General features: G+C 41.7%; 1 protein-coding gene across 2 annotated transcripts in view; it reads left to right on the forward strand.

The window, feature by feature from the left end:
* Nucleotides 1-27,013, forward strand: part of Fto (FTO alpha-ketoglutarate dependent dioxygenase) — a 350,246-nt gene that overhangs the window by 123,145 nt on the left and 200,088 nt on the right. For both annotated transcript variants that reach the window (XM_021171161.2, XM_021171162.2), the window contains exon 4: nt 1,105-1,248. In XM_021171161.2, the coding sequence (XP_021026820.1) occupies nt 1,105-1,248 (144 nt within the window). The remainder of the gene's footprint in view (nt 1-1,104; nt 1,249-27,013) is intronic.

The following is a 27,013-nucleotide window of genomic DNA, read 5'->3' on the forward strand; positions in this document are numbered from 1 at the left end:
GGAGGAGTAGGAGCAGGAAGGGGAGGCGGGGGAAGGAGGAGGAAGAAGAGGAGGAGCAAGAGGAGGAGGAGGGAGACCGAGACCCAGTGACAACTCAAACAGTTCCACCAACTGAGGACTGAGCATTCAAATATATGGGCCCAGGGGGTCCCTCTCTGTCAAACCTCCACAGCACCCTTCTCCAGTTCTTAGATTTGGTCACAGTTCTAATGTTGGCTTTGAGACTGAGGCAGGCCTGTGTTATAATGGTGAGAAAGTAGCATCTAGTCCCATTATCTTTAGGTTCTAGGGAGGGATAGTGTACTTAATCATTCAGCTTTTGTGTCACTAGAGTGATAGCTCCCTCCCTCCCTCCCTCCCTCCCTCTTGGTTTAAGTTTTAAATGTTAAGCTTTGGATGTTAACTACTTTGTAGAGTTACCCTTATATTTCTAAAATAAGTTTTACCAGGTTATAAAAATAAGTTTTACCAGGTTCTTTTAGTATGATGTTGGACCTAGATTCCATGTTCTCATTAGACATTTAATATTAATAATTAATTAATTAGTTTATGCACACAGGTGTTTTCTTTTTATGCTTTGATATATATTATTTTAATAGAACAAATCTGGGACTGTCTTTTTCTATGTTCTTAAGCACTATGGAGTGCCCACTAAAATGGCCTGTCCTGTAAGTTATGTTTAGTAGGGAGTTCTTTGAGACTCTTTGGACCTGTGTTTCCCTGAGAGAGAATCCTTTCATATCATAGTTTCCTCTGTCTTCTGTGGTTTCCTTACCTTTCACTTTTCTCTGCGTTATTGTGCTAATTAATATCTTCTTGAAATCTCCTAAATGTAGCTTTTCTAATTTTTCTTTTGGGGCTTGGAACTGAATAAAATCTTTTATTCTTTGAATCTGTTTTTTTTTCCACCCTACTTAAGTTATTATTAAGTGGAAATGATAAACCTATGCTAAGAATATTCTTAAGTGTCTTTTTAAAAATTATGACACAAAAGGATGTACTTAACACAACATCCATATTTTATTGAGATACCAGTAATTTCTAAGGAATCTCAGGAATGTGCATAGAGTTTGTCTTTGCTGATCACTTGCCCTCTCTCAACAGGCTCTGAGGATGAAAGTGAGGACGAGTCCAGCTTCGAAGGCAGAGATCCTGATACTTGGCATGTTGGTTTTAAGATCTCATGGGACATTGAGACGCCAGGATTGACAATCCCTCTTCACCAGGGAGACTGCTATTTCATGCTGGGTAATGTTGGGAGTCTCGGGTGTGGCATTTGTGGGGTTTTGAAATACACTTTTGAATACTTTGAATTTGTAATGATTTTTCCCCATGAACATGTAACTCATAAATTTCTGGGCTGGCTCCACAGAAAGAACCCATGGTTCTGTGCCTTGTCTTCCTAGTACTGGGGAGGAGGCAGGAGGCTCCCTGGGGCTTGCTGATGAGCCTCTCAAACCAGTGAAGTCAATCTCAAAAGACCAAGAACACTGGAGGAGGTGTGCCAAGGTTGACCTCCAGTTTGCACACGTGCATGCATGCTTGCCCAGGTTTATCTCATTCCTGTCTGTTTGCAAAGACCTAAGATCTGGTGGCTTTTTAGCTAGAAAGAACCAAGGCCTGAGGTCAGTTTTTAGTAAGAATTATTTTCCTGGAAAGTTTGGTGTCTGTAGAGTTTCTGTATTGCAGGTACCAAGTGAGGTTCTGGGGAGATGTTGGAGAACAATAAACCTTATTCTTTGCTGCCTGGAACTTGGCAGTATGAAATAGAATATTATAAGCTCCCAGGCTTCAGTTCATTGCATGTTGGTGTCGAGGCCCTTGCTTAATCTATTGCTAACTCTGTATTTCATAAACTATTTCTAAGTCTTACTTTTTCTACCACTGAAATAAGCTCAATTTTGAAGGAGATTTTATATATTTATATGCCTGGAAAAACAGTATTAACTGGCACAACTACAGGTGTTTTATAAATATAAATATAGAGAAACTAAGAGAGTGTTAAGTACACACTACTTTCCTTTGCTGGGAGATCTTAGCATCTGAATCTTGTTCTTTGTTTAAACAAGAGACCAACAGTTTATATAAATACAATGCCAGTTATGTACACAGTGAATATATGCCAATACAATTTGTAGCAATAAGAAGGAAAGAAAAAATACCATTATTACTCCTAATATCAGACATAAACTTTTATCATTCGATTAGCATAATGGATATTAAAATAAAACATCCTTAGTGAGATGAACATTGTTCACATTAGAAGAAGGCACAAGTGAGGCAGGCGGGCAGGCAGACAGACAGACAGACAGACACACTAATCACATTAACACTGAGGGAGCACTAACTCTGCAGTAGGCCAGACTGAGGCTTTTGCCTTGGTGTTTAAGAGTAGGTTGGAAATAACCACATGAAGCTAAGTTTGTGGCTTCAGCTCAGTGTCTTGCTTCCATTTGCATCTTGCTTTATCTCATACACACCTGCTTCACATAGGCAACCTCAGACTCTATAAACAGCCTTCAGAGGGGGATGGCCATCCATATGGCGGCACAGAGGCCAGAACGCCTGGGCCACTCTAACTGTGGTCCTATCAGCTGGCTCTCAGGATGCTGAAACCTCTGGAATGCCATCGAGTTAAGGTCATCCCTTCCCTTTATCCCCCAGTTCGATTTCAGAATCCAAATTTTTATTCTGAAGTCTCTATTCCTGTTATTGAATACCATTTGTCTAAAAAGATTATAACTTAAGTTTTCATGTTTTCCCAAAAATTTGGCTTGAATCCAAATAAAGGACTTCTCTTGGGATACTGTGTTGGTAGTAATAATTTGCATATGTGGAGTCCAGAAGATCCAGGATGGTTTTCAAATGCCTTCCTGTTTATCTGTATATGAAACCACCACTGGTTTGCATTGGAAAAGCTCAGCGCTCTTTTGTGCATTTAGTAACATCCTCTATGATTTCTTCTGATTACAAAGCAAAGTGTGGAGGCAGGAGAGCTAACTGAGTGGTTTATAAAGAATGTGCACTTTAGTTGCAGAGAACCGGATTCCTGTTGGGCTGTTTACGACCGCCTCCAACGCCAGGGCGTTTGATACCCTCTTCTGGTCTCTGCTGGCACCTGCACTCATGTCTGTATACCTATACACAGACACACATGCATAATTAAGGAAGAAAAAGCAGCATATGTTCATTCTAGAGAAAAATTATGTAGAGTATAAAAGGAAAGAACATAAAAACAAGTTTCCTATGTGATTAATATATTCCTGCCCAGTCTCTTCTTATAATGGATATCTGCAATGGTAGTAATATTAATAACAAACACATTTATTAGGAATTAATGACAAGTGAAGAATTCTGAAAATTTGCTTGTAACCCCAAGAGGCAAATGTTTGCTATTGTAAAAGAAGAGGCCTAAGGCCTAGTTAGCTCCTCCGTGGTTACATAGCTAGTAAGAGTCAGGAGTTAGAGCCTGACATTTGAGCCTACTCAGGTTTCAGCATTCCTACATCTGGGCCTTTCTCTGACCCCAGGTAACCCTGTGTCCCCTCCTCCCCCTGCTACTGCACCACTGTGGGCTTCAGTACACTTCTTGCCACTAAGAGGCGTGGCTCTGCAAGGGAAGCCAAAATGACGGCATTCTGTTTGAATTTACTTTGTTTTTCGGTTTTAAAGCGTTTTTGTTTTTAAATTTAATAACTAGATAAATGTTGAAAGCATTTAATTAGGCACATTATTAAGACATTGAATTGATTACATTATCCCTCTGATGTAGTTGTTACAAGGGAAGTACGGGTTCGAACATTCAGTGAGTCTCTCGGTGCTGGAGGTGATAAACTCAAAACATTAGCACTTTCTACATCCTGCCTTCAGACGTAGATGACCTTATTGGTTTCCACGGTCCTGCTTCAGTCATAGCAAGTGTACCCCAAAGTGTGCATTTAGAACGTATTTTTATGAAGATGCCATATTTGGCATTTTAAATGAATTTTGAGTACTCATGTTATAAACTAAAATAAATTCCTATTTTAAAAAAACCTCATAATTAAAAGCATATATATGTAAAAGCAACTGTTGTGTAGCTTTGCCCTTTCACATTAGTCTTTAAAGTCCAAATAAGGAACCTTACGACCGTGCCTGTGCTGATAACTGAAGCCTGAACTTCACAGCACCTACAAAAGGGAAACAGTTTAGCTCAATTTATAATAATATATTGGTCTGCAGAGGAAGTACAGACTGAACCCCACTGTCTCAAGTGAATACTCCAGGGGTGTCTGATGGGGAATGTGTCGGGTGCCTGTAATAAATCCGCTGCCGTGGGCGTGAGCGAGAGCCTGTTGGCAGTGCCTGAGGACACACTTCATGGCTTGTCACGGTTTTACTTTTAAATTGGAATCTTTGCCCTAATCTCAGAGTTAGACAAGACCAGATTTGCAAACAGATTTACAATTTTCACTAATTTTCCAACCAGGACTTCAAAACACACTTAGAGGAGGGAAGGGGGAAAAAAACCCCAACCAACCCACCATCATTCTGGTGTTTCTCAAGGCCGGGTGATTTACTCTGCGACAGCTGTTTTCCATAGACTGCTTGTAGCTAGGGAGTTAGAGACTTGGGAGTGCTTGGAGACAAACTGGCTTTGCTTTTTGTGGAGCAGATTATACAGTTCAAGGGACAGCAACTAAATTCTGTTCATTAACCAGGAGCTGGGCGTGGAGGTGGGATGTTTGGGAACAAAGGTGAATAAACACTGAGACCTCTGTTGGTCCCCTGTCCCCTTTAATGCATCATCATGATGTCTTAAATGCCACTGGTCCTGGCTGGTCTCATGTCTTTTATGACTTAAGGCCAGCTGCGCCTCACTTTAAAATGTCCATCCACTGTTGGAACGATAACCAGCTTCAAAGCCTTAGTTGTCAAATTCCAGAAGTGAAATCCTTGGCCGAAGCAGAACGAGGCAGTAGGAATCAAAATGCCTGGCTTTGCTGGGTCTGAGTTCCCCTCACCATTGTTTAGAGGGAGCGAGGCAAGGCTGTAGGGCTTCTGGCCCACTGAGCAGGTTCTGGGCTCCCTGCGCCATCCATGACCTCACGGCATCCACACATCTCGCAGTCTTGGCTGCAGTGTAAAACGAGAACTTCTCTCTGCCCTGTTTCTGGCCTTGCTAGGAATGGGATAGGTGTGTGGGTCTGTGCTTTGCAGGCTACGCTTGGTACAGGGACTTACTGCAGACACTGGGACTGGGGCCACGGCACACTGGAGAACCAAGGAGGCCCAGCAGAGCAAGGACAGAGCTGAATGTAGCCACTTCTCCTGCCTCGGGCCCTGGGTTCTATGGGCCTCAAAGCTCATGACTTTACACGCATATTTCTGTCGCCTCACACAGTAACTAGGAGAGCAGTAAATCTCACCCATTGGCTCTGGAAGGTGACAGGAGCTAGCATCTGGCCATTGCTGAATGGAGCAGTATTACTTTGTTTAAGGCTGCCTTTACTTATGGAACCTGGTCATTTTGTTTTAGATTTATTTCCCCATGTATGAAATACTTGTGGCTTAGCGGCAGCAAGGCCAGAACACCGTGAACATTTGATGTGGTGTAACCTGAAGTGTGGCGCCTGCTCCTGGTTTTCAAGGAGACATGGGCATTCTTGTTGGAGGCTATCACCCTGTGGGCAGGAATAACAGAGGTCGCTAGGATTTAACTCTGCCTGACTCGGGGCTCCCTCAGGACTTAACTTGGAGACTGTAGTATCTTTGTAAATCCTTCAGGTGTTCTTAGGCCCTGCTTAGATTTAGACATTATATTCAAAGCCAAAGGCTTTTGCCATGTGGTTCTGACCCCATTCCCCCTCCTCCCCCAGCCTCTTAAGTGACCAGCTGAAGTACAAAAGTACTTGTAATTTATGGCTTAATCATAAATTCAAAATAATTATACTTTATTACCTCTCACGGGCCTTGAGATGTAGGTGCTATGTTCTGCTCTCTGCCGCGGCAAGGGACTAAGGGAAACAGTAATAAATTCTAACTGGAGGCTGCAGCCCGTGAGCTCGAGGAGTTGTCGTTTCAGTGGAAAGCACTTGAACAGCCAAATGAGCACCTGTCATGTGTGTTTTCACTCTGAAAGGAAGAAACATAGCAGGATGGTTCTGGCTTCGTGTCTAATACCAACCGTGGGCTGCCGGTCTCATCCTTTCAGTAGTGGCAGAGCATGCGCTCACTGACGGGTTTCGTGCCCAGGTGAGGATGTCTCCTGAACTTTTGCTCTCACACATCTGGCCAGAGGCTGATCTTTTCACACATGTGCTTCCTGTTTCCTGGTAGCCAGTAGAGCTTGGAAGAGAACCGTACCTGGTGGACCGAAAGGCAAGCGTGCTCTTCAGTTTTTGAAAGGGTTTTCTTCTCTCTGACACTTCCAGACTATACCCAGCTCATTGTCTCTCTTGAACTTTACCTCCTGTATATGTCATGGGTGTTCAGTGAGGGACGGGCCCTGTGCTAGAAACCTTTATATGCTGTGTTTCCCCCCTATGACAAGATCATCAGGAAATGGCTATTTTGCTCTCACTCCCAGGAACACAGGAATATTGATGGGGATTAAATGCTGATGTGTGCTGGGTTCCCTTCTTAAAAATGTATGTGTGAGTGTGGGATATGTACGTGTATGTAGTGTGTGCCCGCATGTGTGTGTAGGTGCCAATGCACGGAAGTCAGGGGATGACAGGTCTCCTCCTCTGTCCCTCTGCTTTACTGTCTGGGATCTAGGCTGGTGCCCAGCGAGTGCCAGCGATCCTCCCAGCTTCAGCCCTCTCCCAGCGCTGCAGTTACTGTCATACAGTACTGCACCAAACTTCTCTTGTAAATCCTGTACTCATGTGACATTTGAACTCAAATCTTGATACTTGCTTAAAGTGTTCTTGTCCACTGAGCCATCTTCCCAGGCCCCAAGACTCCTTTTGAAAGGAACAGTCCTCTAAAAGTAGTTTGTGATTGTCACACAACACAGAGATGTGCTAAGACACATTGAGTTGTAATCTTTAGGTAGGAGAATTTTATATGGTATGAGTTTGATCAGTAAAGATTTGAAAGAGAAGTGAGCTTTAGAGACATGTGACAGAAGTGAGCTTTAGTGTGACACTTTGTTTTTGTCCTCAAGACAACAGGTCCAGTGAATTGTGTATTTAAATGCAAAGCAAATCTCTTCACGGTTTCTGTATGAATTATGTAATCACCGGCCTTGGGTTTCTCTTCCCTGGACTGTTCTGAAGATGACGGTGGTTTAGGTTCCTCTGAGTGAGAACTGTTTCAGCTTTATCTACTCTATACGCCTTGACAGAAATAATAATAATAATAATAATAATTAATAAGCAGTTATTGAATGTGTGAGTGAGTCAGGGGCCCATGAGATTTCGCCTTCTTTATTGTTGTCTTTATTGTTGTGTGTTCTTGACCTCCCTGTGGGTGGAAGTATCTAAGAATATACTTAGTAATGATGTTGATTTAGTCAAGTGACAGTTGTAGATTCTCCTTCAAAATCCATGTCCTCATTAGCTTGGGAAGTTGCATAGGTTTCCAGTACCAGAAACCGTGTGTGTGTGTGTGTGTGTGTGTGTGTGTGTGTGTGTGTACATGCACATGCTGCATGGAGTTCCATGAATGAGTAAAACCAAGATTGACTTTATTTTTATTTCATAATGATATGAAGGTAAAGTGTAATATAAAGGTAAAATGGAATATTTACTTTTGATCATTCCTGACTAGAAAAACTTGTATATGTGTGTGTGTGTTTTGTGTATGTGAATATGTGTGATTATGAACTATATAGCACTTAAGAGGCTTGTTCAATATAGGAACATAGTACATATTTAGAAAGATTACCTTCTAGAATATTTTTAGATTTCTGATTTTTCTTTAGGACATCTTAAAATTATCATCTTGTTTGAATGTAAAAGATTGATTTATATGGTTATGAAGGATATGAAAGCATTGGCAACTAAATGAGATTTTAAAAAAAAAAAACATTACAATAATATACTCACTTTCTAAAACAATAAACATGGTATCTAATGGGGAAAATGCAAGAAGAGTTTAAATCAACTAGTTATTACCAGTTTTTACCAGTTTATATATTCTTTAACTTCTGTTAAAAAAAAAAAATTGGATGTAAGACCTGAGTTAAAAGGTCAGAAGGTGTGTAAAGGCACAGAAGTGGAGGTGTCTGGGGCTGCCTTTCCTGCAGTCATTAACTGGACGTGGGAAGTTCTCACCTCATGTTACTTGAATCTTAGACAGGAGTGATGGCTCTGTCCAAACAGGAGGAAAGCAAGAACAACTTCATTCGACGCTCTGTCAGCCCACCTTGTCTCTCCTTACCCTTTGGTCTCTCCAGGCCCCTCTGCCCTCATTGCTGTGGGAGGGCTCACAGCTTAAAAGAGGCGAGTGAGAAGGTGGCTCTTGCCACAGTGGGATTAGAGATCTTTACGCAGACTTAGAGAACAGCAATGGATTATTAACTTCAAGACTCTGTTCTCCTTAAAATGCAACAACAAAGCAAACATTCCATGAGTTAATTTCAAACAAGGGGACAGAGTTGAGCTCCCCTGCTTCCATCTTGTGTGGTGGTTTTGTGTGGCTAGGGACGGAAGCTAGGGCCTTGCAGTGCCAGGCCTTGCAGTGCTAGGGTACTCCACTGCTGGGCCACACCCCTGGCCTGTGTGTTCTCACAGAAGCACATTTAGGCTTGTGCATTTACATAGCCTAGACTTCACTGGAGAGGCTTCACCATGCCTTTTTTTTTTTTTTTTTAAGTTAACGAATAGCTCTCCATTGAATATTTCCGTTTTTATCTTCCAAAAATGATGTATCTGAGTTTCAGAGAAAAGAAAAATGGTATTGGGAAATTAATAATGTGTGAGCCATACTTGTAGAGAATCTACAAACTGCAAGAATATGAAAACTAGCAATAATATTTATAGCAGTCATTTAAATCCTCCTTGCATTTTCCTATGTTTGATAGTGTTGTTTTTTTTTTTTTAATTTTTTAGGGCTTAAAATATATATCACTCCAAAATTTGCATTTCATTTAGTTCTCAAAGCTGTCATATCCTCAGTATTTCTCTTACTGAATATTCCTTGAAAACATACTTTTAAAAATTAGTATAAAATTAATCTTTTACACCCAAGCAACATGGCGAAACAGGGGTTTTTGGCACCAAGCCAGTCATTGGAACGTCATTTGGACAATTATCTGTGTACGAAGACTGTCTTCATGGTGCTGAGGTAATCTTAGATTCCAGCATCTAAGTACAGCTCAGAAAAGAGGCACAAGGAGGAGCGCAGGGAGGGCCCTTTGGTTTCTCTGTCACCTCTCCCTCGTGCTGAGCCATTCGGAACCAAGAGGGCAGGCGAGCGAGCGCAGACTGCAGAGTGAAGTGAGCATCTGGCTTGCTGCAGACATGGCAGCAGACCCACCCTAACCAACTCTGACCTGAAGTGCCAAGTCTGCCCAGTGTCAGGCCCACGGTAGATTGGCCCAGGCTTCTGTGTGACCTGCAGAGACCCAGGATCTTGGTTTGTCTCGGTGAACTTAGACTCTGAATCAGATCCAGTGTTGGCTTCTTTGCACCATTTGTGTGCCATAGAAATGGTGCCATATCTAGGCAGCTGGACTCAAGGCCTAAGACTACATCCACAGACTCTCTTAGAGCTAGTGTGGTGCGTGTGGGCCAGGCCTTCTGGCCTACCCCTACTGCGTCAGCTTCCAGCTAGTTCCCTTAAACTCAAGCCAGACACCCATTTATGGACCCATCCATGGTCTAGGCTTGCCTCTGAGAAGCCAGGGATTGGCTGAACTGTCTATTGACCCAAGCAGCAGGCCAGCCCACTTAGAAATTAGCAGTGTCTTAGAAAAGAAAAAAACAAACAAACAAACAAACAAACCTTGAAAAATGATATATTTAAAGTTTTGCAGAGAAAATCTGCCAATAAATAGTACTATACACGATAAGACTATCTTTCAGAAATAATGGTAAGGAGAATTCTTTCCTAGACAAATAGAAGATATAGGCATTCGAAAAACTACAACTCAAAATTCTCTAATAAAGAAATTGTGTTACATAAATAAGTAACTCAAATTTCTTCAGTAATTTCAGAAACAAAGTATTATCTTGTATAAATTAATAATTCTCATAAAAATTCAGAGACAACGTATTAAAAACCAGTATTGCTGGCTATAGTAATGGACATCCACTATGGAGGCTCTGAGAGGCACAAATTGTGAGTGGATAAACTGAGGCATGGTATCCTTGTGGTGTGTTATTAACTTAACTAGACTGGACTGTTGTTGCTGTAAATTACACAGGCCTCATAGTAAGTAGGAACCATGTAGTGGATACACAAAGGGTAGGGACAGAGGAGTCAAAGCGTATCACTGTTGACGAGTGACTATGTTGTAGAGGCCAGAACAAGAGGAGGAAAGCAAAAGGGCCAATATAATGCAATGAAAGATGGCAGTAAGTCAATGGATTCAGTTCTGTAATCATGTCCAGTTATAGAGTTGCTGTATGGGTTCCCTAGAACAAAACCCCACTACAGCACCTCTGCCTTAGCCACACAGCCCAAGAGACCAGTGGATGCCCTGAAACCATCGGGGTGCTAAACCTGATTTTCTTCTATACATGTGAATTTATGTTAGTTTAATTTATAAGGTAGGTATAGGAAATTAATAGTAATAGCTATAATAGAATAACTATAATTATGCTGTAATAAAAGTTCTGACTAATAGCCTGAACTTACAGAACGAGTATAATTTACCATAATAAAGTTCTGTGTACGTGGATTTCTTCTAAGAACCTCAGGGTGTACTCCTCTTCTCGTGCCGAGGTGTGACCCGGTACCTCCGTGATGAGATGGAGCGAAGTGAAATATGGCTGTTGTGTTGCCGTAGCAGGTGCTGATGGCCTTGGATGTATGTCAGAAGGATTGTGCACTTCCAATGATCCTGGCTACTCAGTCATGATGATCTAGGTGGTGGGTGTTGAGTCAGTTGTGGATAATTGAGGCAGCAGAAAGTCAAACTGGAGCTAAGGAAAGACCGCTCTCTGTGCTACCTACCAGACATGCATCTTAGCCAGATACCCCTCTGAAAATGAATGGGTAGCAAAAGAAGTACCACGCAAAGTAGCAACCAAAGGGAAAGGTGACTATACTTACATCAGACAAATGAGAGTTTATGTCGCAAACTCATGAAATGCACAGGTCATGTATAATAACAGGAAGTTGGTAAGCCTTTATTCATGGAGTAGTTGTAAATATACACTCCCTAGCATACCTATAGACATGAAGCAGGTATTAGAACTGAGGGAAGAAATATTTATATATATATATATATATATATATATATATACATACACAATAGTAAGAGAGCTTGGCTCTCTATTTTCAATAATAGATAGATCATTGAGACAGAAAATCAATAAAGGAACAACAGGCTTGGACAACCATGTCAGCCCAGCAGATCTCACCGATGAGTCTGGAAGAGCCTGTCCAGCAGCAGGGTACACAGTGCACATGAAGCATCTCCAGATCAGATAATATATTTTGCCATAAAACAAGAATTGACACTTTTAAGAAATCATCTTCTTTACCACAATGATGCAAATGCAGAAATACCTGTGACAAGAGGCAGACTGTAAAATGCATAGATACTGGAATTTCAGAATGCCTCAAAAATTAGTTTCTTAAAAAATGAAATAAAAAGGGAACTAAGAACATTTAGAGAAATGAAAATGGAAGCAGTGGTGCCAAAACTTTTGAGGTTCAGCTAAAGCACCTCACAGAGGGGAGTTCATAATAATGGGTGCTCAGGATAAGCTGGGGGAAAGACCACAAATAAACAACCTGAGTTAATATTTCAAGACTCTAGGAGAAAAGGAAAAAACAAATTTCAAACTAGCAGAAAGAAGGAAGGAGCAAAGAACAGAGGAGAAAGAGGTGAAATGGACACCAGAAGGATGATAGGAAGCGTGTGCAAAGCTAAGATTTCAGTCATTTGAAAAGTTCAGCAAAATTAACAAGTGTTTATTTAGCTGGACTAAGAAAAAGAAAGAAAAAGAACAGAGAAATAAAATTAGAAATGAAAGCACCATTGTAAAACTTGTATCACAGCCTGAAATAGATCTTAAGAGATCGCTGCCAATAGTGGCCTTCTCTCAAGCAACTTAGTATTTAACCTAGGTAAAGAAGTGCGTTCCTAGACACAACCCATACTGAGGGAGACTCAGTGAGGGGATGGAAAAGAGAGAGAACCCCCACAGGAATCACAGCCTCTTGGCAGAGAAACACTGAGGTCTGAGGGCTTTGCCCAGCGTAACACCAAACATTTAAAGAGCCTGTGACAATCCTTCTAAAGATCTACAAAACTGAGGAAGAAAGAACACTTCCAGATGTGGGTAATGAGTCCATGATGATCTTCAGTCATGATCCTAACAGTAGAGAAAGGCAGACCCAGCATCTCTGAGGAACACAGACTAAAAAATTCTGAAAGTATCAGCAAGCCATACTCAGTAACAAAAGGGTCACATACCAAGATCTACTGGTATTTATCCACAGTGGGCAGGATAGCTTAGTCCATGCATATTGAATTCTGTTGTGTATTATATTAATATATTAAAAGGATAAATCATGTGATGATTGTAACAGATGCAGAGAAACATTGGACAGACTCAACATTCAGTGTCATACATGCGAAAACCACACACACATGTCAAGACAGGGCTGCCCACTGTTAGCACTTCTTATCAGCATGGTACTTGATGTTGCAATAAGGCAAAATAAAGAAATAAATGTAAGGCTTTCAAAACTGAAAGGCAGTAGTGAAACAGCCTGTGACTGCAGATGATGCTGGATATGAGCAACTCTAAAAAGAAAATGAAAAAAAAAAAATAAAGGAACCCATTAGAGCTAATAATGCTGCAAAGATTGCAAGCTATAGATGTAAAATAAAATAGTTTCAGTTATATACAAAATAGACAATCCCAGTTACAATAATACTGAAAAATTATGAAGGGATATGTTTAACCAAGATGGTGAAAGTTCTGAATACCAAGTACTGTAAAACACATTGGAAAGAAATTGACGTCACAAATAAGTGTCTGGGTAGCTCATGTTCATGGATGAGAAGAACCAATTCTGTCAGTATGTCCATATTACCATCAGGTGGATTAGAAATTTCTGAAATTCCTATCAAAAATTTCAGTAACTCTTTTTATAGGACTAAAACAAAAAGTTACTAACTGTGATGGTTTGTATATCCTTGGACCAGGGAGTGGCACCATCTGAAGGTGTGGCCTTGTTGGAATAGGTGTGACCTAGTTGGAGTAGATGTGTCACTGTGGGTATGGGTATAAGATCCTCACCCTAGTTGCCTGGAAGTCAGTCTTCCACTGGCAGTCTTTGGTTGAAGACGTAGAACTCTCAGCTCCTCCTGCACCATGCCTGCCTGGATACTGCCATTCTCCCACCTTGATGATAATGGACTGAACCTCTGAACCTGTAAGCCAGCCCCAATTAAATGTTGATTTTTATAAGACTTGCCTTGGTCATGGTGTCTGTTCACAGCAGTAAAACCCTAACTAACTAAGACACTAACATTTATATGAAACCATCAAAGACCTTGAATAACCAGTGAAATCTTATGCAAGAAACAGCTAAGATGGAGTTCTCCTAACTGTCCCAATTCACACTGTAAGCTGTAGCGAACATGACTGTGCTGTGGCATTTGTGTTAGTGATTTTTCTCATTACTGTGGCAGATTATGGCAAAGCAGCTTAAGCAGTGGTATATTATGGCTCACTGTTTAAGTCCATTACAGCCCAAAAGACATGGCTACAGTGTCTGAGGCTGTGGGTCACATTGTATCTGCAGTCAGGAAGCAGGCCTGAATGCTGTTGCTACTCTGATTGCTCTTCTAGTTTCTTTACTCCAGGACCCCAGCCAGGGGGATGGTAGTGTCTAATTCTCAGGTTGGTCTTTCTCCTCAGTTAGATCTTCTAGGATGCCCTTATAGACCTACCCCAAGGTATATTTCCCTGGTGATTTTAAATCTAATGAAGTTGACAAGTTTGACCGTCAGAGCATTTGTCATTTTTCTGTTGTTATTATTTTTTTTTTGAGGCATTGTTTTGCATGTAATCTTGACTGGCCTGGAACTCCAAATGACCAGGCTGGCTTCAAAGTCGTAGAGATCCACTTTCCTCTTTCTCTTCTATTGTGGGATTAAAGGTGGATACAAGCCATAATGTTTTATATTTAATTTTGGCAGAATGTATTTCAGTACTTGGTCAAGATTTTGTCCTATAGACACTCAGTTCTTTTCACAACTTGGGAAACAGGCATGCCATCTTTTTGGTCATTCTTTTTTCTCTGCTTTCTCTCTCTGCTTTCAGTGAGCGAGTTCTATGTTGTGCCATGTCTCTTCCGTGTCTGCCTTTCATGTCCTTCTGAGTGCCAGAGGAATCTCTTCGGCTCATTCATCTGCCTCTGTAGGTTAATTGTTTTTCCCCAGCAAGCCCTCTGCCATTCATGCTAGCTGTGGTTTTCAGTGGGACAGTTCTAGTTAATAGCAAAACAAAGGCCAGCCAGCAGTCTTCACCAGGCTCATGGGATTCTATTTGCAACAAACAGCTTGGACCTTCTAATAACCACAACATCTTCTAGAATCCAGTGTCTTCTAAGGAAGCTGAGTATTTTCTAGCATGCCTTTCTCTCAGTTTGAGCCTGTGTTCAGAGGCTCTAACAGTCAATGTGGTTCCATTTCTTTGAACTGTAGTATTTTTACCTAAATCAGTGATTTCTTATCTGTTTATCCTTATACAAAGCTCCTTGGCTCTTGGCTCCTTGGGGTTTGTCTGTGGGAGAGTGAACTTTCTGGCCAAATGTGTTCCTACAGCCAAGATGGCAGCTTGGTAAATTGGAGCATGCTTCATGACTTCTCTGTGTCTTCCTGTGCAGGGATGCTTGTGGTATGAGCAGATGGGAATCAACTTCTTCTAAGTCCTCAGTTCAGCCCGGCCTGGGTTCCTTCTCAGAGCACAGTCAGCAATAGCAACATCCCAGCATCTGAACACAGGTGGTTATGTGCACACAGCATCCCTCAGTGGCAACAGCCTTGACCTGAGCACCTGTAGCTTCCCCGGGCTCTGTGGCAGAGGGTGAGCCCTCCTCTTGGGATCTCATTGCATATTTATTTATTAGGCAGACTGCTCTTTCAGAGACAGCCATGCATCAACCTCTTTTGCCCTTCTTTAATCAAATTCCACCCATCTCATTTCCAGTGCAGACACTGGCTTCTGGAGTATTGACCCCCTTTTCCTAAGGCATGGAGCTGCAAGGGCTTATAGAGTTTTTATTTTCCAGTGAAGATTGTCAGGGAATGGGGCAGCCCCTGTCTTTGTCCAGTCTGACGTCTTGCCAGTAACTTGCCTTCCTCCTCTTATCAGCTATTCAGTTCTGAAAATGTTCTCACTCAAGGGTTTCCCAACATGGAGGGGAAGAGTCGGGTCATAACTATTCAGATTGAGGGATGAGAATGGGCAGGTGAGCACAGTGAGAGCTCAGTGCTCGGGTGCACAGGGAGATTGGATTTTACTATTCAACCCACTGACTGCAGCAGTGCGGGAGCCAAGCTCCTGATTGCTACTTTAAGAAATTTGGGTTGAGTCACCCCTGTAACTTACTGAATGACAAAACCCAGGAAGTCAGGGTCTGGGCGGATTTAGGGTGACTACCTGTCTTGGTTTCCACCAAGAGTGGGAGGAAAGAGCCCCAGGGTGTGGGACTGTCCATTCTAAAACCCAGATTGATTGTCCATTAAACTTCTCTGTGTGTGGCTTTTATATATGAGGTGAGGCTTCATGCTCCTGTGGACACCCAGGGCGCTCTTTACCATGGCCACAGTGCTTTTTGTGTTGCTGTTTTGTTGAATGATCTGTAAACCCTTTTTCTGGCTGGAGTCAGAGGTTATATGTGTGTGTGTGTATATATATATATATACACACACACACATATATGTATATATATATGCACACACAATATACACACACATAAATATATATTCTTAGATAGCCCCAGCAAATCCACATGTCTTTCTTTCTACAGTTTATTAAGAAGAAACTTTGAAAGTGGAACTGTCTTAGTATACCCTATGAGATCTTCAATTCACAAACATTAAGCCACTTTTATAGACTGAAGAATTTTAGAAAAATTAGTTCTAAAATGAAAATTCCAGGTTCTCCCATCCAAAACTGTCACAGAGAATTAGAGGCATTTGAAAGCATTTTCCAAAGGATTGTTTGGTTGGAGAGCTGCAAAAGATATAAATAAAGGTTCACCCACCAAATAATTTTTCAGTAAGGTGTTCTCCAGTTGACTCATTGGCACTCAATGTAACAGAAACACTTAACAAATAATGTCCGTTAAAAATGCCTGTGGGTCCTGATGTCAGTGGTGTCTGTGGGTCTTGATGTTATTGGTGTCTGTGGGTCCTGATGTTGTTGTTGTCTGTGGGTCCTGATGTCAGTGGTGTCTGTGGGTCCTGATGTTGTTGATGTCTGTGGGTCCTGATGTTGTTGGTGTCTGTGAGTCCTGATGTTAATGGTGTCTGTGGGTCCTGATGTTATTGGTGTCTGTGGGCCCTGATGTTATTGGTGTCTGTGGGTCCTAATGTTGGTGCCTGTGGGTCCTGATGTTTATAGTTGCAGCAGTAAGAAGGCCTTTGAGTATATACACAGCATCTTCGGATTTCTCCGAGACTTAAATTTCCTTCCTCTGGACTCCTCTGAGACCTGCTTTTCATTCCTCTCTTGATTCTGATTGCTTTAGGCAAATGGTGAGGAGAGATGCTCCAGAGAGCCTCCACAAGATGCTTCATTGTGTCCGTAGTCCTCAGAGATGGCACCCTTGAGGAGAGAAGGGTCAGCCCTCCTTGTCGGGCTTGACTGCACGCCCGCACAACTGGATTGGCTTTGGTGCTCTGTATTGCTATGTTTATGCCTGTCCTTACAGGTCCAGGCATACCACAGATGCATCCTTCAACTGATTGGTGTTTTCTACTGCGTTTTGTAGCATAGCCTAATGTTTTGTGAAGAACTCACCTTCTTTCAGTTTTTCCTTGAAGCCTGGAGAGTTGATTTGAATTCCATTGTTGTTCCCACCTGACTTATTCATTGCATTGAGAGGTTCTGCAGTCCTTCACTAAAGCATTCAGGAATCCAGGCACTCTTTGTCACTTCCCACTGTGGTACAAGTCACTATCAACTTCCGTATGACCTATGACAAGTTTCCCAGTGTCAGCTTTTGCTTATTTTCAGTCTTCTGGTAGTTGGCATTACTATAATGAAATATTCAAAGCAGACTAACCTTAGAAAGTTGAGGCTTATTTTATCTCAAACATTTGGCAATCCAAGATCAGGCATCATATCTGGTAACATTCTTGCTGGTGGAGTCCTGAGACAGTATCAGGTACTACATAATAAGAGACAAAGAATGCATGTGGATGTGTATGCATGCGTGTGTGTGTTTGTGTATGGGTTTATGTTTGTGTACATCCTTGTGTGTGCCTTCTTTTTCTCCTTCCTCCTATATTGTTACCAGAATTGAACCGTGGAGCACCACCCTAATGACTTTACCTAATTCTGTTCACTTTCCCGAAGACCCTGGCCTCCAACCAATACAAGATTAATTTTGTACTTTCTTAATACCTCACAGTGGACATTAAATTTCAATACTCAGAGCCAAGGGGGCACTCAGACCGTACCCAAACCACAATATCATCTCTTGTTCCTGTACAGCTGCCAGAGTCCAGTTTAAAAAAAAATAATTTGGCCACATGATTTTTCTAATTACTTTCCAAATTGTCTAAACTAAAACTGCAGTAGCTGACTTTTCTCTGTGTGTGCATGTGTGTGTTATTTGTGTATAACTGTGTGCTTATGTGCATGTGGGTATGTGTTAAGGCCGGAGATGATGCTGAGTGCCTTCCTCAGTCACCTCCCTCCCAGCAGTATTTGAGACAGGATTGCTCACTCCAGCTGGAGCTCACCACTTGGACATGACTGGCTGACCAGTGAGCTCCAAGAGTCTGCCTGTCTCCATCTCCCTAGCACCAGATATGTGCTGCTTGGCCTGGCTTTTACATGGTGCTGGAGAGCCCCATTCAGTTCCTTACACTCCAGTGCTTCCATGGCAAATACTCTACCCAATGGGTCACTCCTCATAGTCACTTTCCTTGTTGCTATGACTACATTTCAGACAAGAAGCAGCTTGAGGGGGCAAGGGTTTACTTTAGCTCCCAGTCTGAGAGTATGACCTCTGCTAGAACTGCTGCCTTGCTTTGTTCTCTCTACCCAGGACAGTGCTTGATGCTGGTAGTTGCTCATTCTGTTTTTAAATTAAGTATCACAAATAGACGTTTTCCTCTGTTACTGAAACACTATGGAAGAATGCCTACATGTTGGTAACATCAAGATGATGAACCAGGCAGTCTTACAGAATTTTCCAGAGCTGGCTCATTGGATAAGAATACTTGCTCTTTAGACATGAAGATATGATGTTCACACAGCCTGCACCTTCATTATTGGAGAATTGTTTTAGGGTTCTCTAGAGGAACAGAACTGATAGAATGAAAATATTCTGTTAATACCTACACACATACACACACACTACCAACAGAAGATCAAAGAATCTAGAAGCCATTCATTCCATAAGGCTGGGTGTTCTCAGCTGCTCTTCAGTATAAGCCAGAATCTTGAAGATGGAGGCTTTATTGCCAGTGAAGGGATGAACTTGTCAGTGAGAGTGAGAGAAGCAGGCAAATAAAAGCTTCCTTTTCCGTGATATTTATATGAGCCCCCAGGAGTAGGCATAGTCCAGATTAAAGTTGGGTCTTCACACCACAAAAGATTCAGATTAGAAGTGGGTCTTCTCACTTGGAATGGTTTAATTAAGGAAAAAAAAAATCTCTCGCAGGTGCACGCAGCCTCTTGGGTTTTAGTTAATTTCAGATATAGTCCAGTTGACCACCAAGAATAGCCATCATGGAATAGAGACAACTACCCTGAGAGCTTGCTGGCCAGCCAGTCTAGCCCAAGTTTGGCTTCCGTGCGAGACCTCGCTCAAGGCATCAGGGTGGAGGGTGATCAAGGAAGCCAGCAGCATCCTGCTCTTGCCTCTACATTCACGTACACTCGAATGAGTGCACCATTCACTTGCCACCTTGTTCAGCACTTCTCAGTGTGTGTGTGCATGCACGCTTGCACACACATGGATTATTTTCTCATCGTTGTTACCAGGTATGAGAGGGAAGGGTTTGTTGTCATTGGAGGTTGCAGCCCACTTTGGGGGTTGGTTATTCTAAGGTTCATGGTGGTAGAAGTTTTGGCTAGGCTTCCTCTCATCCTGATGGATCAGGAAGCAGAGTGAAATGAATGCTGCTGTCCAGCCAGTTTCTTTCTCTTGTTTCATTCTGTTCAGATTCCTCTGTGTGGGATACTGCCCCTACACTCAGCATCCATCTTTGCCCTTCATTTAGCTAGTCTTCTCTGAAGACACAGCCCGAAGTGTGCTCATTCTCCTAGGTGATTCTTAATTCAATCCAGCTGACAGTGAGGTTTCGTCTATACCTGTCTGTTATCCCTTTTTAGTGATTTCATTGTTTTAGAACCATTTTAGGTTTTTAACAAAACTGCAGAAAGATTTCTGCAGACTCCTGCCCCGTGTATGCACATCCCCGCTCATTTGCAACACCCCCCACTGCAATGGTTCATTCACTACGATCAGTCAAGTGGATTGACAGGTCACCTTAGCTTTTTGATCAGATGCATTGCATCAACGGTTTTCAGAGGTAGAAGGCGTCTTCCATCCCGCTTGGCCACAATGAATAATTCTTTTCGGATGCTGGTGAATTCAATTTGCTGATCATCTTTGGAGAAGTTTTAACCCTGTGCACTTTGGTTTTCTGTGTTTGGCATCAGGGACTGGCTGACCTCATGGAATGAATGTATGCTTTCACCTCCTTACAGAGGCTGCCTTAAACTTTGTCCCACCAATGTCTGACGAGATACAGTCTGAATATTGTGTAGATAAGTTGCTTTTGGTTTTGGAAGATTATTAATTGTCTATTCAGTTAATAGAGATGGTATTATTTATAGTGCATATTTAGATTGTCTATTTGTCTGTGAAATTTAGCATATTATGCTTTTCAAGAAAGTGGTCCAGTTAACCTTTATTATCAAATTTGGAGAATAGAAATAGTTGTGGCATTCATTTATTATCTTTTAAAGGCTGGTATCTGTTGTGATGTCAGCTCATTAATTTCTGATATTAGCAATTTGCATTTTCTTACTGATAGCGTCTTACTGATGTTTTGCCTAAACCGGCTCTTGCCTTCATAGATTCTGTTGGCTTAAGTTTTAAGCATAATTAATTTTTCTTTGTAGATATCCATTGTCAGTTGTGTTTTTACATAAGAACATTTTCATGTAAGAATATATTATACATGAGAACTGAGAGTATATTGCACTTTGAACATATTCCCCTGTTTTCTATTTTTATTTCACTGATTTCTCTTAATTTTACTTGTTTTCTTGTGTTCATGCTGGATCAGCTAACTCTCCTTTTTCCAGTTTTCGGGAATGGAAGCTCAGGTTATTGATTTCAGCGTTTTCTTTTTCTTAAATATTTGCTTTGCTGCTAAGACCTTTTCTGCAAGAAGCTTACAGGGCATTCAGCATGCTAAGGTGACTTGCTTTGGCGTGGATAGAAAGTGCTTCCCCCAAAGCCTGGCGTTGAAAGCTTGGTCCCACAGAATGCTGCTAGTCATCAACTCTCTGGGATGAACGCAGCCTTGCTGAGTTCCTATCTGAGTACACAGCTGGGAGGTTGCTTGGAGAATGTAGGGCACAAGGTGGGGACAGAGGGTGGGGTTATCTTGCCCTGGCCCCTTTCTGTTTCTCGGCCATGATGATGCAGTGAGCAGCTTCCTACACTACCCTTTACTAACATATATATGCCTTGCCTATGCCTAAAAATGATGGTGCCAGCCAGCCATGGTCTCATCATTTACCTTGGTACCTTCTCTCAGTTGAACTCTGACCTTCCTCCTCTTAGTTGACCCTCTGAGATATTTTGTCACAATGACAGAAAAAGTCTCTACAGTTTTTTTTTACAGTTTTATTTTTATTTAGTTCATAATCTTTTATAATTTTTCATGACTTTTTTCTTCTGTGTCTTGTGTAGAAGTATATTTTTCATTCTCAAGAGTGTTCAAAATTTTTTCTAGCTTTCTACTAATGATTTTATTGTTGCTGCTATTGATTTCATTGTGGTCTGAGGGTAGATATGACATGATTTTGGCTGTTTGAAGTGCCATACTGTGCATAAGATGGTCCAGACTGTGGTCTCCCTTGGAGTCTGTTTCATGGGAGTGTAGTAGGAGTGCATATGGTGTGGCTGAGTGAGCAGTCGTGAGGTCAGTTGTACTTACCTGATTATACTATTGAGATCAGTGATTCCCCTGATAATTGTCTATCTGCTGTGTGTCTCCTTTTTTTGACAAAGGAAAGTGTCCGTCTATAACCTCATAGTTCTATCAGGTTTTTCTTACATAGTTTGAAGTTCTACAGTCAAGTGGATTTACTTTAAGGACTGTTAGATTTTTCTCAGGGAACCAAAGGGTTTATGATCATAAAGTCCTGCTGTTTTTGTCCTGAGGTCCGCTCTGTGATATGAGTATAGCCACACTGGCTTTCTTCTTTCTTTCTTTCTTTTTTTTTTCTTTTTCTTTTTTTTTTTTTTTTTTTTTTTTGATGGTACACACGATCCAGCATGTTTCTTATGAGTTATTTCGCCACATTCTATTTCTGCTTGCTCTTCTAGCCCCCTGTAACCACAGCCATGATCATCCCTACATTTGATGAAACCATGTGCAGTGCAAACAGACATAGTAAGATGGCTGTAAGGGTCTATCCCTCTGCCAATCCAGAGGCCAGGCTACCCTGTACTCTGCTTTCAGCTGGGTTTCTCTTGAGTAATATGGCATGGCATACTTTGCTCCATTCTTTTACTTCAATGTGGTTTTTTACTTAGACTGTGTTTCTTATTTACAATATTTAGTTAGGCATTACTTTTTCAACGGTAACGTTTTCAACATTTTTATCAGTGACATTCAGAAACAATCTTCAAGTTTCATATCCAAGAGACTAACCTGAAACCTTATGGATAGCAGCATACATACAAGCGAACTCAAAGGCCATTTCTTACCCTTTCTCCCTCTCAAGAACTTGATGAGTATGAATTTGGAACAATTGAGTTTGTAGCTTCCCCAGTGAGTCCGCTAGAGTGAAGGAAGTTCACATTAATTGTCCAAATCCTCGAGTCAAGAAGGAGCTGAAACTGGAGCTGGTGTGCCTGGCGGTTTTCTTGTCCAACTTTTCTAGCTGGAGTAGAACCACATCTGTGTCTTCTCCAGTGTGCTCTTGGGCAGGTGACCCTCCCTCACTGAGCCTTGGTAACCTTCCCTCACAGCAGGGAATGCTGTCTCACAGCAGGGCATCATCCTCTGCAAGCTCCAGGCCTCCAGGCAGAGTTAGGTGACTGATTCCTGAGGGAGCTGCAGGAGTCACTGCCATGATTGTGCCACTTCCTGTTCGCTCCTGTTCTTTGTCCCTTCCCTCCCACCATTTGTGGGTTTGAAGATTCTGTTTGATTGTTTTTTTCTTTCTTAGGTATCATTGATAGTTGTGCTTTTTCTGGCCTGGACTTTGTAAGCTATATTTGTAGCTACTCCAGCTCTGTCCTTAAACAGCACTCTACACCTTAGCAGTTGTTCAGGTTCGCTGACAGAACAAAGTATCTCTGGCTCCTGTCCTCATCATTTACGTCCTGTCTGTCTTTTATTGCACTCTGCATAAACTGTTGTCTCCAAGACCTGGTGTAAAATCCCGTAGCTTTTATTGTCGCCTTGCTTCTGGAGACTGAGTTCCAGGCCCACAGTTTCTCTTCTGACAACTCTAACAGTGTTGAGATGTGAGGCTACACAGTAATTTGGTTTTCATTTGTCTGGAAAGGCTTGATTTCTCCTTGCATCTGAAGGATGCTGTCGTGGGGCAGAGTGCTAGGCTGCTGGTCCTCCATTACCAGGACGACTTCCTGAACTTCCCACATTCCTTTCTTGAACAGTTTCTAAGGAGAGGTCAGATTTTGGATTTTGCCTTTGTTCCCAAATAGATGAGTTGTTTTCCTTTCTAGCTCCATTCAAAATGTTTTGTCTTTGGGTTCCAGAAATTGAATGTGATATGCCAGGGCGGAGGTATATATAGCCCAGTGGGTGGAGTACATGCCCTGGGCTCAGTCACAGCGTCCTCAAGGCTAAGCAAATAAAACCAGTGACAGGGACATAGTGAGTATGGGACACTGTTTTGTTGTTGGCACTCACCTGTGCTTGGTGTTTTCTGAGCTTCCTCGGGTTGGTGAGTGATAGAGACTTACAGATTGCTATTTACCAATCCTCCTCCTTTTCCTCTGTTCCTGTCAGTATTTTCCTTCCAGCGTTCCCATTATACATATATGAAACCATTTATAGACGTATCTTAGTTCTTCCATAGTCTACTTTTTCTAGCCATTTTTTCTCTTTGGGATTTTCAGTTCAGGAAGTTTCTATTAACATATCTTGAGCTTTGAGATCTTCCCTCTGTCATGTCCTGTTTGCTAATGAGCCCATCAGAAGCACTCAGCGTTTCTGGTGGGGTTTTGATCTTGAACATCTCTCTTTGATGATTAGAGTTCCCACCCTTTGCTCAAGTTCCCCATCTGCTCTTGTATGTTGTCTACTTTTCCCTTTAGATCTTTAGTATATTAATCACAGTTTTTAAAAAATTAATGGTCTGGTAATTCTAACATTCTTGTCATAGCTGACTGGTTCTGATGTTTGCTCATTCTTTCATGCTCTGCTTTTTGACTCTTAGATTGCCTTCTCATATTTTCCATGATGTGTAAGAGGATATCCCAGGTGAGTGGAACTGCATTAAATCGGCTTTCAGTGAGGTGGCAAGATTGTAATTCCATCTTGGTTTTTGGTGACTTCGTTTCTGAACTGTGAATTTCTCGAGTTAGTCTCAGAATTTTCCCTCCTTAGTTGGGACCGAATTCATCGTAGAATCTGGATTAGTGCGTTTCCTCTTTCTACAAGAGGGTGCTGAAGTTGTCGTTTGTTTAGATTCTCACACATAGAAGATCTGAGGTGCCAGGCTTGGGTACCTTGATGGCATGTGAAGTTGCTGAGCTGCAGTCTGTTCCTGCAGCTCCATCTTCATTAGAACATCAGAGAAGTAATCTTGCCACCTTTGATGGTCACAAATGCTTTGCCGTTTTATTCTGAGAGTCTGTGACTTGGCCTCAGACATTTAGGCGAGTGACCAGTTTTGATTGGCCAGCCTAGCTGAGTCTGCTCTTAAAAGATTGCTCATTGGGAAATGTACATACCCAATTGATATCGCTGCAGTAAGAAAGAAAGGCAGAAGCTAGCAAGTGTTGGTAAGCTTGCAGAGAAACTAGAGAGCATATGTGCTGATGGTAGAAACATTAGCTGGTGTGACCCTATGGAAATCTGTATTGCATTTTCTCAAGTGTTAAATAGAATCCCTGTACAAGCCAGGAATCCCACATCTGAATATATACCAAATGCATTGAAATCAGGTGCACAAAGATCTGTGCACCGATGGCCATGCCACTGTCACTCACAATAGCAAAAGATAGAAGTTAGCCAAGTGCCCATAAACTAATAAGTAGCTGAACAGAATATAGTGTGCATGCATGTGTGTGTGTGTGTATTATAACATAGTTTATATAGTATATAATATATCACCTATTTCTGCAAATTATATATTATATAGTATATAATTTTGAGAATAACTTGAGAAATTCACAATTCAGAAACACAAAATGTATTATATGTAATATAATTTATGTATTTTTATATATTATATGCTATTGTATAATTTATTATATATTATATGTTACATACTATGTATATTATATATACTAGAGTATTATTTAGCCTTAAGAAGGAAAGAAGCTCTGACATTTGCGAGAGAAGTGATTTGTGAGGGCATTGTCTGCCTTAAGCCAGTGGAAGCAGGTTATATTTTCAGGTCTTGGTATTGTTGATTTACTTATGATTTCCTCTTATCTGACCAATACAAGTGATCTAAAATCCCTCCCTATTTGATTGATTCAGACTTTGTTTATTCTTTCAAGCTATATTTTTAATTTTTTCAGATTTTTTCCATGCTGATCACATGACGTTTCTGGTAAATGGAGCTGTATTAAACAGTTGTTCAGTGAAGTGGCGAGGTACACAGAGTGTTTGTGGCTTATGACCAGCCTTGGTCTTTTAGCGATTTTGTGCTCTCCAACTATGAATTGCACAGAGAATTCTCAGTGTTTTTCTCCATTCTTAGTTTGGACAGTGTCTTAGTTCTGGTTTCATTGCTGTGAAGAGGCACCATGACCAAGGTAACTTTTATAAAGGACAACATTTAATTGGGCCTGGCTAACAGTTTCCGTGGCTCAGTCCATTATTGATCATAGTAGGAAGTGTGGCAGCCTCCAGGCAAACTAGTGCTCTAGAAAGAGCTGAGTGTTCTATGTCTTGATCTGAAGGCAGCCAGGAGAGGATTATTCTCTCTCACACTGGGCAGAGCTTAAACATATATATTACCTCAAAGCCACACCTCCACAGTGACACGCCTCTTCCAGCAAGGTCACACCTACTCCAACAAGGCCACACACCCCCAATAGCGCCATTCCCTGGGCCAAGCATATTCAAACCACCACGGGTAGTGTGTAGTATAGGAACTCAGTTCATGTATTTCCTTTCTTAACTAGAAAGGAGCTGGGGTCAGTGTTTTCTGTGTTGTCCTTTTGTTTAGACCCACGTTTCCCCTGAGGTCCAGGCTTTTTGATTGACAATTTTCTTTGGTTTATATATCCACATTCCCCAGGTGTCTCCCACATGCTCTGACCACCAGGGAAGAGCCGTCTGCATTCACACTGCTCCTTCCTCTGTTCAGTGCGTTCCTTTTCCACCATCAGGCATCTGATCACAGTGACCGTTGATTCTATTTGACTTTGCTTCCAGTTTTTGTGTTGCTTGACTCTGAGCCTGTTGTTTTCATAAGTGTGAAAATGCTTTGGGCACATTGGCCTTTTCGGGTTGTTTGCTCTTACCGTGATGCAGGCTGCATGTGTGCCAAGCTACTAACATTCATCCATACATCACTGGTGCACTCATGCTTTTGGAGTCTTTTGAAATGTGTCCTTTAGTTTAGAGAGTTCCTTTCTTCACTCATTTTTGAAGTTCACTCATTTTTTTTTTCCCTGTAGTGTCTAAATTTCCTTTCATCTCATTTAGTGGCCCTTTTAGTTGGATACTGACTATCCAACTTTCAAAAGCTTCTATATATGTGTATGAGATTAAACTTTATGTGTGTGAAAAGAAAGATCTGTACATGTCTTGTGTAGGTGTAGAGTTTTCTCTTGTTATCTTTTCAATGAATGCCAGAGTATATGGTATATGATGCATACCTGTTTTTGTTACATTCTGTTAAACACTGTTAGAATATGCCTCAATGGATAATTCACTTTCTTATATGAGTTGGGTTCTTTAGAGGCTTAGTTTAGGCTTGGCTGGGTGTATCTAACAGTACATCTTTGGCTCTGTTGCTGATGTGACCCTTTCCCTATGGAGAAGTACCTTGTCCTAGGAGCAGTCCCCCTCTGGAGCCTCCTCCTTCCTGGTGATGAGTGAGGTCTGGGGTTAGCCCAGGCTGCTCCTTTCTGATGCTTCTTTTTCATCCCTTGGGTATTTTTTTCACACATGCATAAGTCAGTGCTTAGCCAATGACTGCAGTGAGTCCCCGCCCTCACTCTCCCCCCCCCCCCCCGGCCTGCACAATCTCGTACATGT

Source organism: Mus caroli, chromosome 8 (assembly GCF_900094665.2).
Source record: "Mus caroli chromosome 8, CAROLI_EIJ_v1.1, whole genome shotgun sequence".
Lineage (NCBI taxonomy): Eukaryota > Metazoa > Chordata > Mammalia > Rodentia > Muridae > Mus > Mus caroli.